The sequence below is a fragment of the Schistocerca piceifrons genome, chromosome 3 (genome assembly GCF_021461385.2).
Source record: "Schistocerca piceifrons isolate TAMUIC-IGC-003096 chromosome 3, iqSchPice1.1, whole genome shotgun sequence".
Lineage (NCBI taxonomy): Eukaryota > Metazoa > Arthropoda > Insecta > Orthoptera > Acrididae > Schistocerca > Schistocerca piceifrons.
The window spans coordinates 678117210-678141408 of NC_060140.1; the positions used below are offsets into that span (position 1 = coordinate 678117210).

The window sequence follows — 24199 nt, forward strand, 5'->3', positions numbered from 1 at the left end:
ATGGAGAAAGAAGAAGCCCAGTCCTACAAATACCACTTCTATTACAAGTTTTCCACTTGTGAGTTTAGCCTTGGATGTGGAACACCACAAGCAGATATACAGTATGTAGTTATTGTGATGAACACCAACAATGTTTGAAGTTTGAAGAGAATGAAGAGAAATGCAAGACAATAGTGTGTTAAATTCTTGTACACACACGCCATGCAAAGAGATTTCATGGATTCTTGAATGCAACAATAACATGTGATGATACAACTTGTTTTGTATTTGATATGATACAAAATCAGACTTTGTCTCTTACAACTTCATGTGAGGTGTTTTGCGGTCGCCAGCTCTGTCATTGGCCACTGTTCGTGGCTCCAAGTCAAAACAAGATAAAACTCATGTATCATTTTACAACTGGGGTGAAAATGATGCTATGTGGGGAAGTTCACACGTCTGCAGTGCACTATTTCACTATTTGTATGAGTTCTGAACTGTAAATCTACAAATAAAGAAAATCAACTTGTTTTGTGATGGCTGTATAGCACAGAGCAAAAATTATATTATGTTAGCAATGCTTAGTAAGCTCGCTTATATGTTTTCTCTCACTATTAATATAACCTTCCCTGTGTAGGGGTCACAGCAGTTTGCCAGCAGAACGATGTTTTGAATAGGTGGAGAAAATGTTGCATAAAAGGGAACAAACCTGTTCGTCGACAGAGTACCACAAAATTTTCATCGATGTTGGCCATGTATTCATTCTTGTGGAAGACTGATATTCCTACAAACTTTCTTCCAGGAACCACAAAAAATCCAAAATGTATTTTAATGTAACAGACGTTAAAAGCATTTAGGTAGATCGCAGCAAAGTAACTTGCCGAACAACATATTCTAGCATAAACATGTGCTTTCAACACTATTGAAGAGGGACAAATTCAGGTGAACGCCAAAGCTAGTAAAAGAAGCTTTGGGGCATCCAACAGAGGAGGAGAAGATGAAAGAGATTAAGTCACTTTTAAGTAAGTTAGGCATTACTGAGCACCATCCTGCAAATGCCATTCTGGCAAAAAGTGTTGTCACAAAGCGAAACCGATTCCATAACTGAATCTTCTGTCAATGAGCTCTGAAACATTGTATTACCTTCATGCAAGCAACGTCTAAACTTATTAAACTGCATACATTATTGAGTATTAGCCTTTACTTTATCCTACAAAATGTCTTAACTCCACTGCAAGTTACACTGTTGCTATCACTTTTAATGGTGGAGGATTTTGGAGAATCAGTGCCAAAGTCGACAATGTAGCAACAAATGAAATATCTTATAATGGTAAGAGTACTTCAGAACTAATTATCTGAAAATAAAATCGTCATTCCGGAATCAGTGCCAAAGTCGACAATGTAGCTATAAATGAAATATCTTATAATGATAAGTCTACTTCAGAATTAATTATCTGAAAATAAAAATTGTCATTCTGGAGTGGATGTGCATGGAATGATACTTATGTTAAGTAGTTACAATCGCAGGGCTATAAAGGTTGCATGTTATCATTTCCAGTTACTATACCCTAGAGACGTGTCTGCATTGTAAGCAAAAAACATATTTCTCAAAAGCTGATGAAAACTTGAGCTTCAAATATTTTACTTTCCGACATCTAGTTTGAATCACAGTCTAACAAAGACTGTGGTTTGCTATTTCGACACGAAAATTAGTCTACTTTGCTTACTTTTAATCACTTATGTCGTATGGTATTATGTTTTGGGGTAACTCTTCCCATTCTAGAAGGATATTTTTGGCTCAGAAACGGGCGGTTCGGGCAATAAGTGGTGTGAGTTCACGAACCTCTTGTCGACGTCTTTTCACGAGTGTGAGTATTTTGACGTTGGCCTCTCAGTATGTATACTCCTTATTGTCGTTTCTTGTTACCAATGTTAGTTTATTTCCAACAATAAGCAGTTTTCACTCGGTTAATACTCGGCAGAAATCAAACCTCCATTTGGATCGGACTTCCTTAACTCTTGTGCAAAAAGGTGTGCAGTATACTGCTGCATCCATTTTCAATAAGCTGCCAATCGAATTAAAAAATCTTAGCAGCAATCCACGCGCTTTCAAATCGAAACTGAAGAGTTTCCTCATGGGTCACTCCTTCTATTCTGTCGAGGAGTTCCTTGAAAAATTAAGATGATTCTCATTGTATTGCTGATAGCGTTTGCTTAAACTTATGGACTGATTTTCTTTCAGGTTCATGAACATTTATTTTTATCTGTTATTACTTTTTATGTTGTAGGTTCATATACTGACACGTTCCATGACCTTGGAGATTTGCTCTTCAATTTGGTCCTACGGAACTTGACATTTAAATAAATAAATATAGACGCACGCTGGACACTTCGCGGTCAAAGACTTACTGTAGTCGAAAGATCGATACAATCGTCAAGATCATACGAATTTAGTAATCGAGAATAACTTCGATTACAACGATTAAAGCACAGAAAAAATTGTGTACTATTCGAAAAAAGGTCTTTAAAATGTTATCCACCTTAGTTAAGGAACACCAAGCCAAACAAACTGCTCGAAAGGAAGCGCAGGGTAAATGCATGAACGTCGGAAATCAGTGCTTTATTTTAACGTACTGTAAAAGTTTGCAATATAAACATGCATCCTGCCGGAAATAGCCACAAGTAATTGTTTATTTTTTTCACACCAGAGCAGAAAAGAAGAGAAGCTGTTGCTGCGGCAACCAATTTGACAGAGGCTTTAGTTGACCACTTAAACGTAGGGTATGTATAAATTCCAAATATTTCAAATTGAAATGGACAATAAAAATTTACAGCACCCTCTCAAAAATGTCAGTTTCTTGTATGACACACCACTTAATACACATTTTAGCGGAACCACACTTTTAGCCTAAAACAAAGTTTAATACTTTTTAGCTAAGTGTTGTTGAGGGATAAGTTTCTACACTTCGTTAAGCAGGTATTGAAGCAGATGCTTCAAAGTTTTTGCAGTTTGACTGCTGACACAAATTTGTGAGTACCGGATTAAAGTCACTGTTTCATTCCTGGCCCTTTAATAATGCATACTGCCAGTTCTCATAATGATCACCGCAGAGTTAATAATAATAATAATGCGAGAGAATGGCTTCATTAAAAAGTAAATATGGAAGAAGTGCTTTGTGGTATGCATTTTATTGTAAATAGAAATCATCATCTTGCTATTTGTATTCAGTTTCTAAGTGGTTTCCACATGTTGACTATGACAGAACTGTTCATTTGAAAAGGGCCTCATGCTTGTTCTATCCTCAATTGATGACATCTTGATTGATGAGATGTGCAGCACTTACCTTCTTACTTCTGTTACTGTTGATCAGTTTTGTGATACATAATATACTTCATAATGTTGTATAATTATAGACTGTGCATAGTCATATCACAATTAGTGGCACAAGCTGCCACAATTGAATTACAGAAACAAAAACATTTCAGTGAGCATGTATCCCCAAATGGAACTTAAGATAATTACAAAGTTGTGGATACCAGCTCCAATGGACTTAATGCTTGGTAAACATTTTCCTGTTAAGAAATGTAATGGTGATTGAGGAGTGTTATTGGATAACACGGTACAGTTGCTTTTAATGAAAGGGAGTGTCATGGAAGCCCCCTTGGAATAGTGTTATAGTGTCCTATACATGCAGGGCAAAGCACCAGCTTATTCAGTTTTTATGAGATGACGTATAATGCACTGATACACTCAGTGATGCATAGTTCAAGACTGACCACTACATTAGTCTTGCAAAATCACCTTATCTGCATCTTACAAATTTTTGTGTATAGAGTCACCTTAAAAGTGTCATGTACATTGCTTCTTTAACATTATTGAAGAACAGGAGTTGAGATTTTTAAGAGCTTGTCAACAATTATGAAATTATCTCAATCACTCATAATTCAATATTGAAATGAGTACAGTAGGCCTACCGCAGTTCGCTTGGAAAATGACACTTCAAACACTACCTTCTGAGAAGTGCAAGTTTACTATAATTGTAACATGCAACTGTAACATACTGAAGTAGAACTGTACTTCTTGCTTGTTAAGGGCACTGGTCTGTGAATACCAGGGGAAACCTTGAAAAAGATTGTCAGTTTTCTAAACAGTGTAACTTATAGAATAAGATATGTAAGCCCATATAATGCTTACCATCGTTTAAGGCATCTTTTGGGAACATTTTTGAGTCAATCCATACCAAGTGGTCCAGCAATGGTTTCTTGACCATCTCAGAAAAATTTTATATTTGCTGGATGACTGCCCCAATGTTTAGTAGTCACAAAAAATTTTTTTTTTTAAATTATTGTTTATTATTTTGATAAGGTGGCCATATTTGTTCCAGGCTGCATGTGTTTTTTCGTATTTGCAGGCATCTACATTTTTTTACAATTATTCATAGTGCATTGTCCTAAGCCTTTCAGATAAAATGCATTTAATCTTCATTGATCCATTATCGATTGTGGGACGACAGCTGGCATGAACTTCTTGATGCAATAATTTACCAACAGCTGCATGTATTGTAGAAATTTATTTTATTTTATGAACTTCGATGTGCTACCTGTTTTGGCATTATCCTGATGCCATCTTCAGGCCCCTGTACAATAAGTAGAAGAAATGTACTATTGTAAAAAATATTGAACATACGTTAACTGTTGACAGGTATCATGTTAACTATTTAAGTGGCTCAAAAAGCCATATTGTATATCACTAAAACAATATGTAACATTAGGGCACATATGCTTCTGCCAATGTCATACTGTTGTTAATAGTTTCCACTGCTTTACCGAATATAACATGATGTATGAACGTATGTATACGCTATTATTCGTAAAACCATACTACACAGTTGTAATAGGCCATGCAACACATCAAATGTACTGCATACATGTATGTGCAGTGGAACAGTGGAAGAATTTTTTTAATATAATAATTAACTAATATAGATGACAATAAAATAAATTAAAATACAAGAAAATGAGACAACCATGTCTGAATTCATAAGTTACATATGTGTGGTCTAGGTCGTATTATGTGTGGTATGACAAACAGCTGCCGCAATATTAACGATAAAAAGCATAAAAGAGTTTGTCTTAAAACGCAATTGCATTCACGAAGTAAACCAATGCAGTCGTACTATAAAATCATCACACACCTGGTCATCGTAGGCACTTCATTGGGACCCTTATGTAGGACAACCCCACATTGTGCTGAGTGGATTAATGCAATGCCAGTAGCTGCCTCATATAGTCACCTCCATATATATAAGTCCTATACAATTATGCAGAATTATACCAAGTGGAATTGATAGAATAAAAAGGAAAAAAAGAAAAAGAGAAATGTAGAAGGCCACTTATATGTCTGAACATAAATCTCAAAATGAAATGTATACCATCCCTAAGATTAAGGGTATCACCTATAACCATGTCGAATCATTCTCAGGTTGCATTAAGGCCAAGTGTAGTAGCATATGAGATGATTATCCGGATCTTAAGTACATCTTCCAGTGTCATCATATTCTGTCTAATGACCTTAATGAGTCTGAAACTACCTGCATAGGTCAAAATGTCATGGTACCTAAAAACTGGTCAAAATATTTGACGAGCTAAAAGCAAACAATAACGGACATATACCTATTAGCTAAGTGTCACGGAATGCGATGTTGCATCAAGTATAAAATTGGTTAAGTGGCAACTTAAGAGTGCAGTAATCCAAAAGGGTTAGAAAATAATGTTGGACACATTTGCAAGTTATGGCAGTGGGCAACTTCCATGGGAAGGGAAAAAATGTAGTATTGACCATAAGTGCTTATTGTGGTGTCACCGCCAGACACCACACTTGCTAGGTGGTAGCTTAAATCGGCCGCGGTCCATTTAGTACATGTCGGACCCGCGTGTCGCCACTGTGTAATCGCAGACCTAGCGCCACCACCAAGGCAGGTCTCGTGATACGAGAGAGGACTCGCCCCAGTTGTACGAGAACCTAGCTACCGCCCAGTTGTACGAGAACCTAGCTACCGACCAGATGTACAAAGCCTTTCTCTCTCATTAGCCGAGAGACAGAATAGCCATCAGCTAAGTTAATGGCTACGAACTAGCAAGGCGCCATTAGCCATACAGTGATTGTACTTAAAGTCTCCTGTGTATCGTCAAGATCGATGTACCACAATGATATTAAAGATAAGTATTAATCCTGCTCCGTACTTTTCTTCCTAACATTAATTACGTATCCTGTTCCAGTACATCACGCCCGTCTGCGTTAGTCTAGCTTGCCTTTTCAGCCATCTCAACTTCACGGTGTCGGCCCAGCTACCGACACAACACTTATATTGGCAAATATCTAAATAGCATCTAAGTGTAGTACACAAAATTCCAAAGTATTATGCTATGATACCCATGATCATCGGTACACAAGTTTTGTAAGTATCTCATTTAAAGATGTATGGCAACATTGATCTAACAATATCTATGAGAATATAAGTAATTTTGCTGGTACATTACTGATGACCTAGACTAAAGTTAAAATATATGTCACTTCCTATTTATGCGTACCGATATCTTTAAATCTTGACAGGGTAACACCTATAATGCAGTGTCTGTAAAACTGTTCATCCATTTTAAGTACCAGCCATCCACATACTCACTGTGGTAAAACCCCCTTATAACTAAACTGTAGTAAGGTTATGCAGGTACCTAACTGGGAAATGTTATCAGAAGTAAGTCTAAAATATATTTAATGTTACCAAATAGGTGTAAAAACTCAGTGGCTTCAAATGTATCAGAGGCCAAGTGATTCGATGGGGACGCAGTGGTTCGATTAAGTTCAAATAATACAGATCTGATGTGAACCAAGCACAAACACTCACCATATACGAGTCAAAATGAAAAATGTAAAATATGTGAACTGCGGATAACAATCTCTTACCTTAGGTTTCAATGGCTACCTACACCTTAGTCTAAACTACTAAAATTATTTTGTCCATCCTATCACTTATATCTACTTCGGTGTTGCCGTGATATTAATAGTTAATGTACATATTTACTACAATTCATGTAGGAAGAGGTTGACAGACGAAATGCAAATATTGCGAAACCCTATTGTCCAATATACCCCTCCCATGGAAGTTGTCCACTGCCATAACTTGCAAATGTGTCCAACATTATTTTCTAACCCTTTTGGATTACTGTACTGTTCACCTATCGCTGCACTCTTTAAGTTGCCACTTAACCAATTTTAAACTTGATGCAACATTGCATTCCATGACACTTAGCTAATAGGTATATGTCCGTTATTGTTTGCTTTTAGCTAGTCAAATATTTTGACCAGTTTTTAGGTACCATGACATTTTGACACATGCAGATAGTTTCAGACTCATTAAGGTCATTAGACAGAATATGATGACACTGGAGGATGTACTTAAGATCCGGATACTCATCTCATATGCTACCACCCTTGGCCTTAATGCAACCTGAGAATGATTCGGCATGGTTATGGGTGATACCCATAGTCTTAGGGATGGTATACATTTCATTTTGAGATTTACGTTCAGACATATAAGTGGCCTCCTATATTTCTCTTTTTCTTTTTTTTTCCTTTTTATTCTATCAATTCCACTTGGTATAATTCTGCATAATTGTATAGGACTTATATGTATGGAGATAGACATTTTTGATACACAGAGATTGAGAATCTTCTTTGTAACCATGACTATATGAAACAGCTACTGGCATTGCGTTAATCCACTCAGCACAATGTGGGGTTGTCCTACATAAGGGTCCCAATGAAGTGCCTATGATGACCAGGTGTTTGATGATTTTATAGTACGACTGCATTGGTTTACTTCGTGAATGCAATTACGTTTTAAGACAAACTCTTTTATGCTTTTTATCGTTAATATTGCGGCAGCTGTTTGTCATACCACACATAATACGACCTAGACCACACATATGTAACTTATGAATTCAGACATGGTTGTCTCATTTTCTTGTATTTTAATTTATTTTATTGTCATCTATATTAGTTAATTATTATATTTAAAAAAAATTTTCCACTGTTCCACTGCACATACATGTATGCAGTACATTTGATGTGTTGCATGGCCTACTACAACTGTGTGGTATGGTTTTATGAATAATAGCGTATACATATGTTCATACATCATGTTATATTCGAGTAAAACAGTGGAAACTATTAACAACAGTATGACATTGGCAGAAGCATATGTGCCCTAATGTTACATATTGTTTTAGTGATATACAATATGGCTTTTTGAGCCACTTAAATAGTTAACATGATACCTGTCAATAGTTAACGTATGTTCAATATTTTTTATAATAGTACATTTCTTCTACTTATTGTACAGGGGCCTGAAGATGGCATCAGTATAATGCCAAAACTGGTAGCACATAGAAGTTCATAAAATAAAATAAATTTCTACAATACATACGGCTGTTGGTAAATTATTGCAAGGAAAAAAAATGTGTTTAGTTCAACACACGCTGGGCTACAAATTAACATTATTATCACTTATATGAATGTATTCTTTAATATATTTTTCATAGTTTAAAGTTGTCAGCCACAAATTAAAAAAGCTCAATTTTTGAACAGTAGTTTTCCAAAGAAAGATTAATTTCTCAGCTTTAATATTTTTTCTACTATTACACTGTATAGTATAGTTACTTTTTATGGAGTATCAATGGTGTGCAGCTTACAGTTTAAAAAAATGCACTATTTTAAAAATGAATTTTTAAAATTTTTCCGTTTTGTGGCCTGCATTATCTTTGTTGGGGGACCAGATAAAAATCTGAAAATTTCACAGTTAATAGACTTTTGTGATATCAAACTTAAGTATGAATTTCAACTTTGAGATTCAATTGGAAGTTTTTACCTTTAACTTGAACTTCAAAAAAGGTAAATTATTTCATGTTCTGGTACACTTTGGTTAAAAACTATTAAAGGCAGCGAGCTGAAATTTTGTTCACTGTCTTAAAACATGCTGAACTAAACAGCAGACTTCTCTTGTGACTTAACTTTGAAAATAAAATGCTCTTTTCTAGTAAAACCGTAAATTCATTTCCAAAATTTTTGATAATCATACTTCCAATTTTTTTATATCACAATTTACGACAGCACCATCTTTTCAGTAGTCTGCTTTAAAGATGATAGAGTAAAGAATACACAGGAAAAAATAATCCTTCTGCTTTGTTTGTATTTGGAGTAATGTGTACCTATGGTGTACATAAATAATCAACACAATTTATTTCACTTGCAACAAAAAAATACAATTAAAAAAAATGTTAGAGCTAAAGCTGTGGTTCATACATGAAAGGGTCAATCCATACAAAGTGGTCCAAGGAAAAAATAATTGGTTGCTTGACCAGTGTGTGTTGAACTAAATGTATTTCATCTGAAAGGCTTAGGACAATCCACTACTGAATAATTGTAAAAAATGTAGAATCTTGCAAATACAAAAAACCGCATGTGGCCTGGAACAAATATGGCCACCATTTCAAAATAATAAACAATAATTTTTTTAAAAAAATATTTTTGTGGTTACTAAACATTGGGGAATTCACCCAGCAAATATAAAATTTTTCTGAGATGGTCAAGCAACCAATTTAATGTTAAGCACAAGAGAACAGATGTTATCTGTAATCCACAGACCGTGTGTACAAAAAATTTCTAGGAAAATCTGTATCTATTCAGTCTTTAAAAACGAAAGTTTGGGAAGTGAGGTCGCCACTTGTTCTCACTTCTGTTGTGTCAGGGGAAGTGATCAGAGATATTTGTTGGGTCATTGTGTAACTTCAAGTTATTGTTGAATAATAACTGTTACTTTCCTGTTAAAGGTTTCTGCAGTTACTTTTAGACTCCCTTAGAAGGAATACCTCGAGATAATTGTATCAGGATTGTACACACATTGTTAGAGAGCAAAATACACTATCATTTGTGGAAATTGCAACACCAAGAAGGAAATGCATGAATTCAATTAATTCAACACCACAGGTTAGGTACATGTAAAGTAACAAATCATTACCTTTTCAGATCTGTATATGTCCCTTGAGCCCTACTATTCAGTATGTCGTGTGGGCACTATGCGCTACAATTAGAGCTGCTATTTGCCATGGCATTGAATCAGTAAGGTTCTGAATATGTTCTTGAGGGATTTCCCTCGAGGCAATTTGTATCCGAGCCCACAAATCTGTGACACCAGTTACTGGAGGACCGTGACGCACCAGGTGCCGACGACCATACCCACGACACATTCGATGGGCGACGTGTGGTGAACGTGCTGGCCAGGGAAGCAATGGTACCCGTCACTCTTTGAAGAAGGCCTGTACATTCCTGGCAATATGTGGCCAGGCATTGTCCTGTTGAAATTTGACCTGTGGAGATGCCTGAAGCAGGAGGAGTATGTCAGGCTCCACGACCTCCGTTAGGTACAGGTTGCTGTTCAGAGTGCCTGCAATACGTACATGAGGCGAGATCTGTTGTAGCCGATGGCACCCCAAACCTTCACACCTGGTGCGTGTCCACTATGCCGCTCCACGATGTAGCCCTCCAGGTTGCGCTCATCACAGTACCGCTGGACACGTATACGGCCATTACTGTAGGACATGTTGAAGTGGGACTCATCTGAAAAGATTACACGTTGCCACTCAGCACCATAGTGATGGTGTTCACATGCCCATTGCAGTTGGAGGAGCTTGTGCTTTTCTGGACAAAGGAAGCCAAGGTAATGGCATGCATGCGTTCAGTCCAAACTGCAGCAGACGGTGACAAACCATGGGTGCAGAAAAGTTCATACCTGTTGCAGTGCTCCAGTGACGAGCCAACACTGTGGATGATGCTGTATGGTTTGTAATGGCCATGCGGACAAGATCCTGTGCTGTGGTCACGTTCCGTGGTCCAGTTTCCGCTCGTTGCTGCATACGACCTTCCTTTATCCCCTGCTTCCACACACACATCACTGTCGTAGCAGCTTGCCCTGTGTGAGCCGAAATGTCACGGTACAACCCACTCGCATGCCGATACTGCTCCCATTGCTGTTGACAAGGCTTACTGGCACTCTGTATTGTTTCCACCTTGTGTGACAGTTTTGCACCAACTAGATTGGGCACAAGACCAACCCTGTCGGACTGTCATGAAAGGGCTGTGCTTGGCGTACGTGTACCCCATCTCACTGCAAAATGTATCACGTATTGTTTGCACACCAGTTGCCACTTCCACCAAGTGTTGCGCCATTCGGATAATTCCTTCTCAGCGTTGCACTTTACACAAACAGCAGTGTAGCTTTATAGGGTCATGTTGGTTACGTATCATGTACATATGAAGTCGAACCTTTGCATTCTTCACTACAAAGTTGTATGCTAATTCCATTTTCTTCAATCTTCCTTTACTTATGGTGTTGTGTAATCCATTTTATTGTATCTGCTCTTGTAAATAGTTAAATTTATCACCTCTTTTGATGTTTCATTTTGTCATACAATATTTGTAATCTGGTTTAGCAGCAATTTTGGGAAGTGTTTTTGTCATTATCTTTGCACCTGTTTTGTCCTTAGAGATTACTGCAATATCATCAGCAAAAGTGACACATTTCACCCCAGATCTTCAGCTTCCTTGACATAGATGGATTCCTTAGATATTTTTCTTCTTTATTCCACTGTCTTATGATTTTGTTGGTTTCCTTAGATGTTTTTCTCTTGTATCTCTTCATTCTATTGTCTCTTGATCTTTTATAAGACCAAATTGAAGTAAATCGGTGAAAGCCCATCACCCTGCCACGCAACTGTGTTAATTCCGAGGGTTTCAAAAACTTCTAGGAATTTAACTTTCAAAGTTATCTCTGTGTGTGTCTGTTCAACTAATTGTCTGCTGGTTTAGTTGATACCTGCTTCTTTCAGCATTAGGAATACTGTGTACCCGACTACATTATTGTAGGCATGTATTAAGTCAATGAATAAGACAACTGTGTTAAGGTTCCACATTGTTCTGCTTCTGAGGATTGTTTCCAAGTTAAAAATTTGTTCTGAACACGATCTATTTTTCTGAACCCTGCTTGGTACTCGTCAATTGTGGGGTCTGCTTGGTCTTTTCTCTTATTCAGCTTTGGATATAATTTTGTAGGTGACTGGAAGTAAAGATTTGCCTTGATAATTATTGGTGTCTGTTCTGTCGCCCTTCTTATGTAGCAGTTGGATTATGGCTTGTTTTCTGTCATCAGGTATTCTTCCTTTCCCCCAGAAATCTTTAATAACCTCATAAATATTTTCATCTTCTTTCTTCCCTCCCAATTTCCCCATCTCAGCTGATATCCCGTTGTCACATGGTGCTCTGTTGTTTTTCAGCTGGACAGTGTATTTTAAGTCTGATGCAAAACACACCTTCAGAGAAGGTGGATTTTCCATTTGAGGCTATTTGGAAATTAGTCATTGTGTTAGTTCCTCCCAATTTATAAGATTTTTGAAGTATTTTGTTAGTAACTTACAGTTGTATTTGTTGTTGGAATCAGTTTGCCTGTTGAATCGTTGCAGTGTGGGCTCACTCACTGGCTTGTACCCTGATATTTCTTCTTTGAAGACTTTGTAGAAGTCTGTAGTGTTGTTCTGTCTGAAATTTGTATCTGTTACCTATAGTCATTTTTGTTATATTTTAGCTCCTCTGTTTGAATATTATTTTATGTCTGTCTTCTGATCTCAGTGAATGTGTGTCAGTCTCTCTCCTTTTAGCAGCTGTTAGTCTATGCTCTGCCACTTCATCACATATCTTATTCCACCATCCTGTTTCCTTGTTGTTCTTGTTCTTTCACCGTTTCCACTGTGGGATATCTGCTCTCATCCCAATTTCCCATTTCCTTTGTGTGAAGCTTTTTAATGAATTCATTCCTGTTGTCTGAGAGAAAAGTTTTTCAAGTCTATGGACTTTTTTAATTTTGGGTTTGGTTTTTTGGGTTGAAAGCTGTCTTTGATTTCTGTCAAAAAGCAATTCAAATCTATACGTAGTTCTCTTCTGACCAATACATCCATAACTTTTGTATCGATTTGTTTGGGTAATGCCACATTATGCAATTGATATGAGCCTGAAGGTGTATTAGGAGAAGACAAGGTCTTCTTTTCCATGGTAATTTTCTGAAAGAGGTTGACATTAGTTTTAAATCAAACTGTCTACAGAAGTTGATGATCCATTGTTATTGGGAAAATTTCCACTAATGCCTTGTATTTTTCTTCTCTGCCAACCCATATATTGAAGTCCCTAAGAAATACTTGTATGTGGTGGTGTGATATTTTTTGATTGTCCATTTTCTAGTTTTTCCCAAAACTATTCGACCTTTTCTGGATTTTTTTCTATTGTCATTGTTGGTAGGTGTATGTGCATTTATGATCATAGAGCCCTTGTTTGCTGATCAGAATGAGAGAATTGATATTTGCTCTGATGGGGACACAAAATTTGTTATGGATTCTGTTAGATTCCGTTCCAAGCATAAGTGACTTTCTGTTTATTCTTTATGGCCAGTTCCCCTTTATAAATCCTGTAGGCCTCTGGTTCAGATGAATTCTCATCTCCACATCTAGTTTCCTGGAAATATTGGTATGAGTATGTTGTGTCTGTTTAATACATCCATCAGTTGTTTAAGTTTCCCAGTCTTTAGTGAAGTGTCAATGTTCAGTGTGCCTAGCTGATGTTTTTTCTTAGACCTTATGTGAGACATTCTAGGAAGCTCCAACTCTTTCTTACATGATGTTCTATGTTCTCCAGAATTTGATGGCCTAGTTGCATCACTGTTTCCAACACTGGAGTACTTTTGCATTCAGTGTTTATGATCATGTCTTCGTTGAAAGTAAATTAGGAAGGGGTGTTAACCCCTATGTGGGATGTTACATCTGTAATCAAATTGCCAGATGGGTCTTAACAGGCCACCAATTATGGCAACTAATGCCTTTTGTAGCCAAACACTTTGGTAACAGATGCTATTGATTTTTGCAGCCACCATCTCAGCATGTAGACAGATGCTAATCATGTAGTCACTTGTTGGAAGTCAGATAGAATATGAATTTTTATTCTGCTTGGTGCTTTGCCTCTTCTGCTGTATCTTCTGTACTGAGGCCCATCGTTTCCACCTTTACTACCCATGTGGTAGTGACCAGCTCTTAGAAGTAGACTGTACCGCTTTGGTCATTCAGATCATTGACTGCTGAGCCACGCTGCCCCCCCCCCCCCCCCGCCCCCTCCTCCCCAACATGTAAAGGCTTAGTCGTTGTGGGGGAGTCATCTTTATAATATTTCTTATTTCTCATGGTCAGTACTTTCAGTGATGATGTAAAATAGCCACCAAGGCTTGATACATCAGGAGGGGGGGGGGGGGGGGGGGGTGGAAGAGTGATGGCATATGTAAATCATTTAAGGTTATATCTAAAAACAAAGATGATGTGACTTACCGAACGAAAGCGCTGGCAGGTTGATAGACACACAAACATACACACAAAATTCTAGCTCTCGCAACAAACGGTTGCTTCGTCAGGAAAGAGGGAAGGAGAGGGAAAGACGAAAGGAAGTGGGTTTTAAGGGAGAGGGTAAGGAGTCATTCCAATCCCGGGAGCGGAAAGACTTACCTTAGGGGGAAAAAAGGACAGGTATACACTCGCGCACACACACACATATCCATCCACACATATGTATGTGTGGATGGATATGTGTGTGTGTGCGCGAGTGTATACCCGTCCTTTTTTCCCCCTAAGGTAAGTCTTTCCGCTCCCGGGATTGGAATGACTCCTTACCCTCTCCCTTAAAACCCACTTCCTTTCATCTTTCCCTCTCCTTCCCTCTTTTCTGGCAAAGCAACCGTTTGTTGCGAAAGCTAGAATTTTGTGTGTATGTTTGTGTTTGTTTGTGTGTCTATCGACCTGCCAGCGCTTCCGTTCGGTATAAGTCACATCATCTTTGTTTTTAGATATATCATTAAAGGTTATGAAATATAATAAAATAGATAGAGATTTTTATGTGTGTTAAAGTAATAACCACATTGTGCCATCACAGTTGTGATGTGAATTTCCCAAGACCAACCTTCCTTATTTGGTCAAATATTTTTTAATATTTCTTTCACTCTTTCTTCTACCACTAACGAAACAAATATTACACCTCATTGTTGCATGGAGGGACGTATTCATGAATTTTATTGTTCATGTCCAAAACTAACAAAAAATGAAACACAAAATTAAATCTACGACCATAAGCACCACACAACACTAATAGTTCCAAACCAGAAAATGAATGTATTGCCCATAACTACCAAAATCAAAATAACTTACCAACAGATTGTTGTGAACTCTTCCAATATTTGTCTCACAAGCAGCACTCAAGAAGTCCAGCAAATCATTAACAGTACTCAAAAAAATGTAGAAGGGAACATCCCACACTAGAGAGTGCCACAACATACCCCAACATGCCCTCTGCAAACACAGTCCATTTGAAATACACTGCAGCAGCATGATGTACTGTGAGACAGTTACATCACAGATCAAAGCAGAAGGACGGTACTTGAAACTTTAGTTGATTCTGTCCAAAAAATTTATTGTGTTATTATTTTACCTGTTCCTGTTTCAGCTGCACTTAAGTAATCCACACCTGTCAGCCACATCTGTAGCTTTCAGTCATGCTCTGCATTTCAAATCTTTTTACTCATATGTCAGTTTCCTCACTCCCTTGCCTCATCACCATTAATATTTATTGTGATCTTGTTTCACATTTCTGATTTTTTTTCTCTCATACTACTCTCAGTTTTTACTTTTCATAACAGAATCTACTAAATTGTGTTGACAATCTATAGTTTGAAAGGAAAAAACTCTCTCTCCTCCCAAACTGTTCCTGTTACCTTTACACTTTCTGCCAGTTTATATCTGTCTGGTTGAAAGTACATCATATCAGCATTTAGAAGGATCCAGATGTATATACTCTGCCTTCTTTTAGGACTCATATTCATTTCGAAGCAAATATCACAAGATATCTATAAAGAAAACTGAAATGTAACTGCTCTGTCGCTTCCTTTTACAAGCTTTCAGACCTCTGGCACAACATGAAAATTGAGACAGCATTGGAATCTGACCAAATGCCTATATTTATTGGAATAAACTCATCATCATCATCATCATCATCATCATCATCATTTAAGACTGATTATGCCTTTCAGCGTTCAGTCTGGAGCATAGCCCCCCTTATAAAATTCCTCCATGATCTCCTATTCAGTGCTAACATTGGTGCTCCTTCTGATGTTAAACCTATTACTTCAAAATCATTCTTAACTGAATCCAGGTACCTTCTCCTTGGTCTGCCCCGACTCCTCCTACCCTCTACTGCTGAACCCATGAGTCTCTTGGGTAACCTTGCTTCTCCCATGCGTGTAACATGACCCCACCATCTAAGCCTGTTCGCCCTGACTGCTACATCTATAGAGTTCATTCCCAGTTTTTCTTTGATTTCCTCATTGTGGACACCCTCCTGCCATTGTTCCCATCTACTAGTACCTGCAATCATCCTAGCTACTTTCATATCCGTAACCTCAACCTTATTGATAAGGTAACCTGAATCCACCCAGCTTTCGCTCCCATACAACAAAGTTGGTCGAAAGATTGAACGGTGCACAGATAACTTAGTCTTGGTACTGACTTCCTTCTTGCAGAAGAGAGTAGATCGTAGCTGAGCGCTCACTGCATTAGCCTTGCTACACCTCGCTTCCAGTTCTTTCACTATGTTGCCATCCTGTGAGAATATGCATCCTAAGTACTTGAAACCGTCCACCTGTTCTAACTTTGTTCCTCCTATTTGGTACTCAATCCGTTTATATTTCTTTCCCACTGACATTACTTTCGTTTTGGAGATGCTAATCTTCATACCATAGTCCTTACATTTCTGATCTAGCTCTGAAATATTACTCTGCAAACTTTCAATCGAATCTGCCATCACAACTAAGTCATCCGCATATGCAAGACTGCTTATTTTGTGTTCACATATCTTAATCTCACCCAGCCAGTCTATTGTTTTCAACATATGATCCATAAATAATATGAACAACAGTGGAGACAGGTTGCAGCCTTGTCTTACCCCTGAAACTACTCTGAACCATGAACTCAGTTTACCGTCAACTCCAACTGCTGCCTGACTATCCATGTAAAGACCTTTAATTGCTTGCAAAAGTTTGCCTCCTATTCCATAATCTCGTAGAACAGACAACAACTTCCTCCTAGGAACCCGGTCATATGCCTTTTCTAGATCTATAAAGCATAGATACAATTCTCTGTTCCACTCATAACACTTCTCCATTATTTGTCGTAAGCTAAAGATCTGGTCCTGACAACCTCTAAGAGGCCTAAACCCACACTGATTTTCATCCAATTGCTCCTCAACTAATACTCGCACTTTCCTATCAACAATACCTGAGAAGATTTTACCCACAACGCTGATTAAAGAGATACCTCTGTAGTTGGTACAATCCTTTCTGTTTCCATGTTTAAAGATTGGTGTGATTACTGCTTTTGTCCAGTCTGATGGAACCTGTCCCGACTCCCAGGCCATTTCAATTATCCTGTGTAGCCATTTAAGACCTGACGTTCCACTGTACTTGATGAGTTCCGACTTAATTTCATCCACCCCAGCTGCTTTATTGCACTGCAATCTATTGACCATTTTCTCCACTTCCTCAAACGTGATCCTATTTCCATCATCATTCCTATCCCATTCTACCTCGAAATCTGAAACATTTCTGATCGTATTTTCACCTACATTGAGCAACTCTTCAAAATATTCCCTCCATCTGCCCAAGGCTTCCACAGGATTCACCAGCAGTTTTCCTGACCTGTCCAAAATACTTGTCATTTCCTTCTTACCTCCCTTACCTCCCTTTTGAAGACTGCTAATTACATTCCAGAATGGTTCTCCAGCAGCTTGACTCAATGTCTCCAACCTGTTTCCAAAGTCTTCCCAAGATTTCTTCTTGGATGCTGCAATTATCTGTTTGGCTTTGTTTCTTTCTTCAACATAACTTTCTCTGTCTACCTGAGTTCTAGTATGTAGCCATTTTTTATACGCCTTCTTTTTCCTTTTACAGGCTGCCTTGACTGTGTCATTCCACCAAGCTGTTTGCTTCCTCCTACTTTTACACACTACTGTTCCAAGACATTCTTTAGCCACTTCTAGTACTGTGTCCCTGTACCTTGTCCATTCCTTTTCCAATGACTGTAATTGACTACATTCAACTAACTGGTACCTTTCTGAGATCGCTGTTATGTACTTGTGCCTGATTTTCTTATCCTGAAGTTTCTCCACTCTTATCCTCCTACATATGGACCTGACCTCCTGCACTTTCGGCCTCGCAATCCCAATTTCACTGCAGATTAAATAATGATCAGTGTCATCAAAGAATCCCCTGAATACACGTGTGTCCCTCACAGCCTTCCTGAATTCCTGATCTGTTATTATATAGTCAATGACAGATCTGGTTTCCCTGCTTTCCCAAGTATACCGGTGAATGTTCTTATGTTTAAAAAAGGAGTTTGTGATTACTAAGCCCATACTGGCACAGAAATCCAAGAGTTGCTGCCCGTTCCTGTTGGCCTCCATATCCTCTCCAAATTTACCCATAACCTTTTCGTACCCTTCTGTTCGATTTCCAATCCTGGCGTTAAAATCACCCATGAGCAGAACACTGTCCTTGTCCTTTACTCTAACAACTACATCACTGAGTGCCTCATAAAAACTATCCATCTTATCTTGATCAGTCCCTTCACAATGCGCATATACTGACACAATCCTAATTTTCTTGCTAGACACTGTCAAATCTATCCACATCAGTCGTTCGTTTACATACCTTATTGCAACTACGCTGGGTTCCATTTCTTTCCTGATGTAAAGCCCTACACCCCATTGTGCTATTTCTGCTTTGACTCCTGACAAGTAGACCTTGTATTCTCCCACTTCTTCTTCTTTCTCACCCCTTACCCGAATGTCACTAACAGCTAAAACGTCCAGCCCCATCTTACTTGCAGCCTCTGCCAGCTCTACCTTTTTCCAAGAGTAGCCCCCATTGATATTAATAGCTCCCCATCTCATTACCATTTGTTTGCCAAGTCGTATCTTAGGAGTCCCTGGTTTGTCAGTTAGAGGTGGGACTCCGTCACCTCCAAAGGTCCAAGGCATTTTGCTCTGATTGTTGCCAGCATCATATTTAAAGTACCAGGGAAGCAGGTTGCTAGCCTTACTTGCCCCGAGTCCCATTGGGTTTTACCCCTAACAGTTGAGGGGCTAACCGGTGGATTTGGTAGTCTTTGCCGTATGAGTACAAAGGTGACCACGACTCAGAATATGTCCGAGATGCCCAGCCTTATTCCAAAGTAACTGGTATCCCGACTGCCGGGACCACTTACTTGGTCACTCATACGTTGCCCGTGGTTCATGAACTAGGACATGACTACAGGAACCCACACCATAAACTAAAAAGACCAAAATGCTTCCTCTACAACCACCACATCTTGAATTTAGGTAATTGTGGTTCTTCAAATCATAGCACCCATTTAAGTGTTGGAAGGCAAATGGACACGCACGATAGCTGTTTCATATTCAAGAGAACATAGAAAGATCCAAAGATAAAGAGCTTCCATAACCCTGGTGAGATTCAGGAGTATTAAGACATTTAAGTGCCTTGTCTTTTTTTTTTTTTTTTACATTTTATTGTGAGAACTGGATAATTTCATCCTATAGTGCCTGCATCAGTTTGGTTCTACATTTCATTATACGTGAATTCATTGACAACTGAGTACTGTGAGTTGTGTGTTTTGACAAAATAAGTCATACAATATGCATGTTACCAAACTAATGGAAATGAGTTGGACGTAAACAGCAGAATTTTGGTATACAGTAGAAAAAATCTTTGGAATGTGGCTTAACAGATGACTGATTTTCATGTTTCAGTGTTGCTCAAGCATATCTAAATCAGAAGCGTTTGGATGCTGAAGCAAAGCAGCTTCACCACAGTGCCACTAATTTTGCTAAACAAACACAACAGTGGGTGAGCCTAGTAGAGAGCTTTAGTAGTGCTCTAAAGGAAATAGGAGATGCAGAAAATTGGGCAAGAAGCATTGAAACTGACATGAGAACCATTACAAGTGCTTTGGAATATACATATAAAGGTTGGTTTTATGATTAGTTATTTTATTTTGAGTGTTTGTCCTAATCACTCAACTTTCATGTCAAATGTAAATAATAGGAACACTGGTACCATTAGTGGCACTGAGCAATAGATACACACAAACACAAGATGTTGCACAAAATGCAGAAATATTTCCACACAAGGATTCAGTTGAAAAATAAAAGCTTTATTCAGTACAGACTTGTGCAGAATAAAGCATTTATTGAAATTTGAACTGTTTTTGTGCAAATGTTATTTTCATTCAGTTTATTAATTTGTGGTGCCCAACAAGAAAATAATCCAAAAGCTGGACATTGCAGCTCGGCTTTCAGACTTACATTGTTTTTCAGATCACGTAGCTACATTGTTTCTACCCAAGTGAGGTCATGTTATACATGGGAATACAAGGGAGGGTAATGGAGAGGGACAGAATAGAGTACTGCTGAGAAGACATTGTGGTTTAGAGTCTGCACGACTAAAGTGGCGAGCAGAAAAATGTAGTAGAGATGATTTGGGGGTGGGGGGCAGCACAAAAAATGGGGTGGCAGCAGAATTTTATGTAGTTGTAAGACAAGGATTAGTAGGGATTAGTGCTAGGAAGACAGTGAGTGTGAAGGATGTGATGAAGAAACAGTTCCTACCTGTGCTACTCAGGCAGCATGCTCTGCCTCTGGGTCCTCAAACTTGCTTTTTTTCATGCAGATGAATGTAGTTGATCATAACTACATAGAAACCAATTCAATTAAACTGAGGTGCAGATACTTTTGCATGTGTACAGAGACAGTTGTATCTGCTTAGGCTGAAAAGTGCTTCCTCATGATGATCGATCTCTGGGAGCCCTCAGCTTCAAATAGAAACTATGAGTATATCTTTGGATATGTTTTTTAACGTACATTCTGCTTTCTTCGTGTCCATGGATAATTTTTTCACACTCCATATAACACCTCTTCATGTCGTGGATATGCTTTTACATCCCAGTCTGATCTTTCTTCTTATCTGAAATGATATATGTAATCTCCAACCAGCCTGGACAACACGTAAACAGTTTTCTGTTTCAGTGACTAGGTTACAGCAACACACATCGTGCAGAGTTTCGATATTTCTAACTTTTTTCAGCATTTGTTTCTCCTTATTTTGTTGCACATTTCATCACTGATTCTTGTTTTTTAGCAGAAAACAGATGTGTATAAAGCAAAACTATATTCAACACAAGGTGTTGTCTAGGAAAGTGACAGCAAATGGGAGATTATTTTTGGGGAATGAGTGAACATAGTCACTATTTTCAGTTTTGTTACAACTAAATGGAAGGAAATTGCATTACGTAATGCATCATGTAATATGCAGCTGTAATTATTTTTATTTTTACAGTCAATTTTGGTCAGTCTTATCATCCAAAAATCATAGCAGTTATACGTGACTGTGCATTCCACAATTGCAATAATTAGTAAAAATCTCAAAATGCTCCATTTTGTATAACTTGTGACATAACTTATCATGTTCTCATTTGCTACAGTGGAAACTAACAACATGACTAAAACAACTCTAGTCAGGGTTGACTTCAAGATTTTGATTAATTATTGTAATTGTGGAATGCATATTAACATCTTTTACAGCTTGAGGGTGATCACATTGTGACCAAAATCAATTGTCAAAATAGAAATAAGTGCAATTGTGTATTGCATGATGCAGTTCCTAAGCTATTTTAAAGCTTTTCAACATCATCTACAAGACATATTTTAGAACAGCTTAGTTGGAAAAAAATAAGTAATTTTAATGAGCAGTTGGTATTAACAGTACAAATGCAGTTCTTAATAAAATTCATATATCTACATTATTATCTGAAGTTTGTCCAAAATATGATAAATGAACTTAGTTCACATCATCATATTATATTCCAAAGCCCATTATTTACTTCTGGTACCCATCAGTATGAACTGAAAGCTCTGTATTTGATAAGAATCAATAAATTAATGCTTTTGCTCTCAGCTTGGTGAAAGCTTTTCACTTTGATATCGCTTCAGCACATTACAGTTAATCTCAATACTTATTTTCTGAGACAATTTCTTCATTTGGTCAATAGGTGACATAAAATACCATTCCAGACTTTCCCACAGCAGACTAAAATTTTACATGCCCACCATGTATCGAATCAGTAATTTCTGCTTTAGTAGCCAACAAATGTAACAAATAACATTGAAGCATGCTCAGGATTTAGAACAGATCTTCCATGTTAGCACCAGTCAAAAGCTCAGGCTTAATGAAGTGACAGATTTTTTCTTCATGCATTGCGTGGGGCTACCGATCCTTCGACCATGTACATATATGCAATTCATTGTGAATAGAAGCCCAAACCTCTGTTTATGAATCAGGCTATTGCTCCAGCAGGCAACTAGTCAAAACCTATTTTGATCCCCAGAATCATGACAGTAGAAACATATTTATCGTCTCAGGAGCAACAGAAGCTACACATTATGAGATAAACATGGAGTTCTTGAGCTTTTCAAAAATATACCTGAAAGTAAGTACTGTCCAGCAATTTTGCCACATAACTGATCAAAGTAAATTCTCTGGTTTCCTAGACATAATGTTAATAATAACTGATTTTTTTTCCTGTAGCTGATCACTTCCTGTTGTTGTATAGGAACATAATGTTAATAATAACTGATTTTTTTCTCCTGTAGCTGATTACTTCCTGTTGTTGTATAGGAAATACTGCTTTTCATGATAGTTTCATACAAATAAACACTTGCTCCTCTGTTTCAGTCTCCCAGGAGTCCTCGTAGAAGACGGAAGTATTCCACTACATTCAAAATTGTAAATAATTTGTCTATGTGTAATAGTTTGTGTCATTACATATTACATGTATACTAATAAAAACTGCATTGTAAATATGAGATTTGCTGAAGTACTACTGGAGATACTCCTCATTTTAAAAAATATACATTCCACAATTTTTGTTCTGTTTAAAAAAGCAGTCTGCAAAACTAGCTAAAATTAATCAATTTCTTTGCTGTACCAAAAACATAGTTTTCAATTTCTTGTATGATCCCGACTTGCTTTTTTTTATGCTCTGGCTGTTTGTTGTGGACTTAAGTCCAATAAACTGATATGCAAACATGACACATCTACTTTTCTAAGTGCAACATAATCTGAAAGCATCTTCCTGCACATCTTACATTTATTTGGCATAAATAAATAACAACATGCTTTCTTATAAGTAATCTTTCATTATGTTAAAATTTGTAGAATCAGGGAAAAACACAATGTTAAATGCTTATTATACTGTCAGTAAATCAAGGCTTACCTTACTACTCTATGCAGCTGTGCATCATTCAAAATAAAACAGTTAAAATATTTTATGGGCATTTGCATGTTGTAGTCCAGTAAGAAAAGGCTGGGCCTTTCATTTTGCTTGCCTGGAGAATTTCAGGGATGTGCTTCAAAAATTTGCTTATTTTCAAATGTTGATCCTTAGGTGACCTTTCTACTCAAAAAAGGCAGAAACAAAAATCATGTAAAATAACCAGTTCATCATTGTTTGAACTGTGACTCAACTGTTGTTACTGGGTCTTGTTGCTACCATAGTAGATATTAATTGCTAAAGAAGAAGCTAATGTAAGGAAATAACAGTTAACATGAACTGAGACAAGAAGGCAAAAAATGAAACTGTTATACCCCAGCAAATTTTTCTATACTTTCTCCTGTTTGTGTGTTTTTTAATTTTTGGATCTCTTCTGACATTAAAAATGTTGTTATGGAAATGAATCCAGAACTAGAATATATTTCTAGGCTTTTGCAACATGTCTTGTTCACTATTAAACCACACCCTACTCCAAATATTCTCGTCTCCACTTTTTTAAAAATTATGCTCACAGTTTCTTCAGAACAGACCTCATGGAAGACACACTCCCAGGTTTGAGAAAAACATGGGTATTAAAAAAAGTGGGTAAAATTGGGTTTTATTGTTTTTTATTACTAATTAAATAATTCAATTTAAATTACTATGG

At 37.5% G+C, this 24199-nt stretch overlaps 1 protein-coding gene across 1 annotated transcript; it reads left to right on the forward strand.

Annotated features, from left to right (window-relative positions):
• The first annotated feature begins 2411 nt into the window (after positions 1 to 2411).
• On the forward strand, positions 2412 to 23086 carry LOC124789353 (biogenesis of lysosome-related organelles complex 1 subunit 1). The gene is made up of 4 exons (XM_047256680.1): positions 2412 to 2569; positions 2688 to 2760; positions 19976 to 20193; positions 22956 to 23086. The coding sequence occupies exons 1-4, from the start codon at positions 2509 to 2511 to the stop codon at positions 22973 to 22975; spliced, it is 372 nt and encodes a 123-aa protein (XP_047112636.1). The 5' UTR covers positions 2412 to 2508; the 3' UTR covers positions 22976 to 23086.
• The last annotated feature ends 1113 nt before the right edge of the window (positions 23087 to 24199 follow it).

Coding starts and splice junctions, on each gene's coding strand:
- LOC124789353 (XM_047256680.1), top strand. CDS start 2,509: ATGTTATCCACCTTAGTTAAGGAACACCAAGCCAAACAAACTGCTCGA. Junction 2,570..2,687: donor TGCTCGAAAGGAAGCGCAGG/GTAAATGCATGA, acceptor TTTTCACACCAG/AGCAGAAAAGAAGAGAAGCT. Junction 20,194..22,955: donor TTTGGAATATACATATAAAG/GTTGGTTTTATG, acceptor CCTCTGTTTCAG/TCTCCCAGGAGTCCTCGTAG.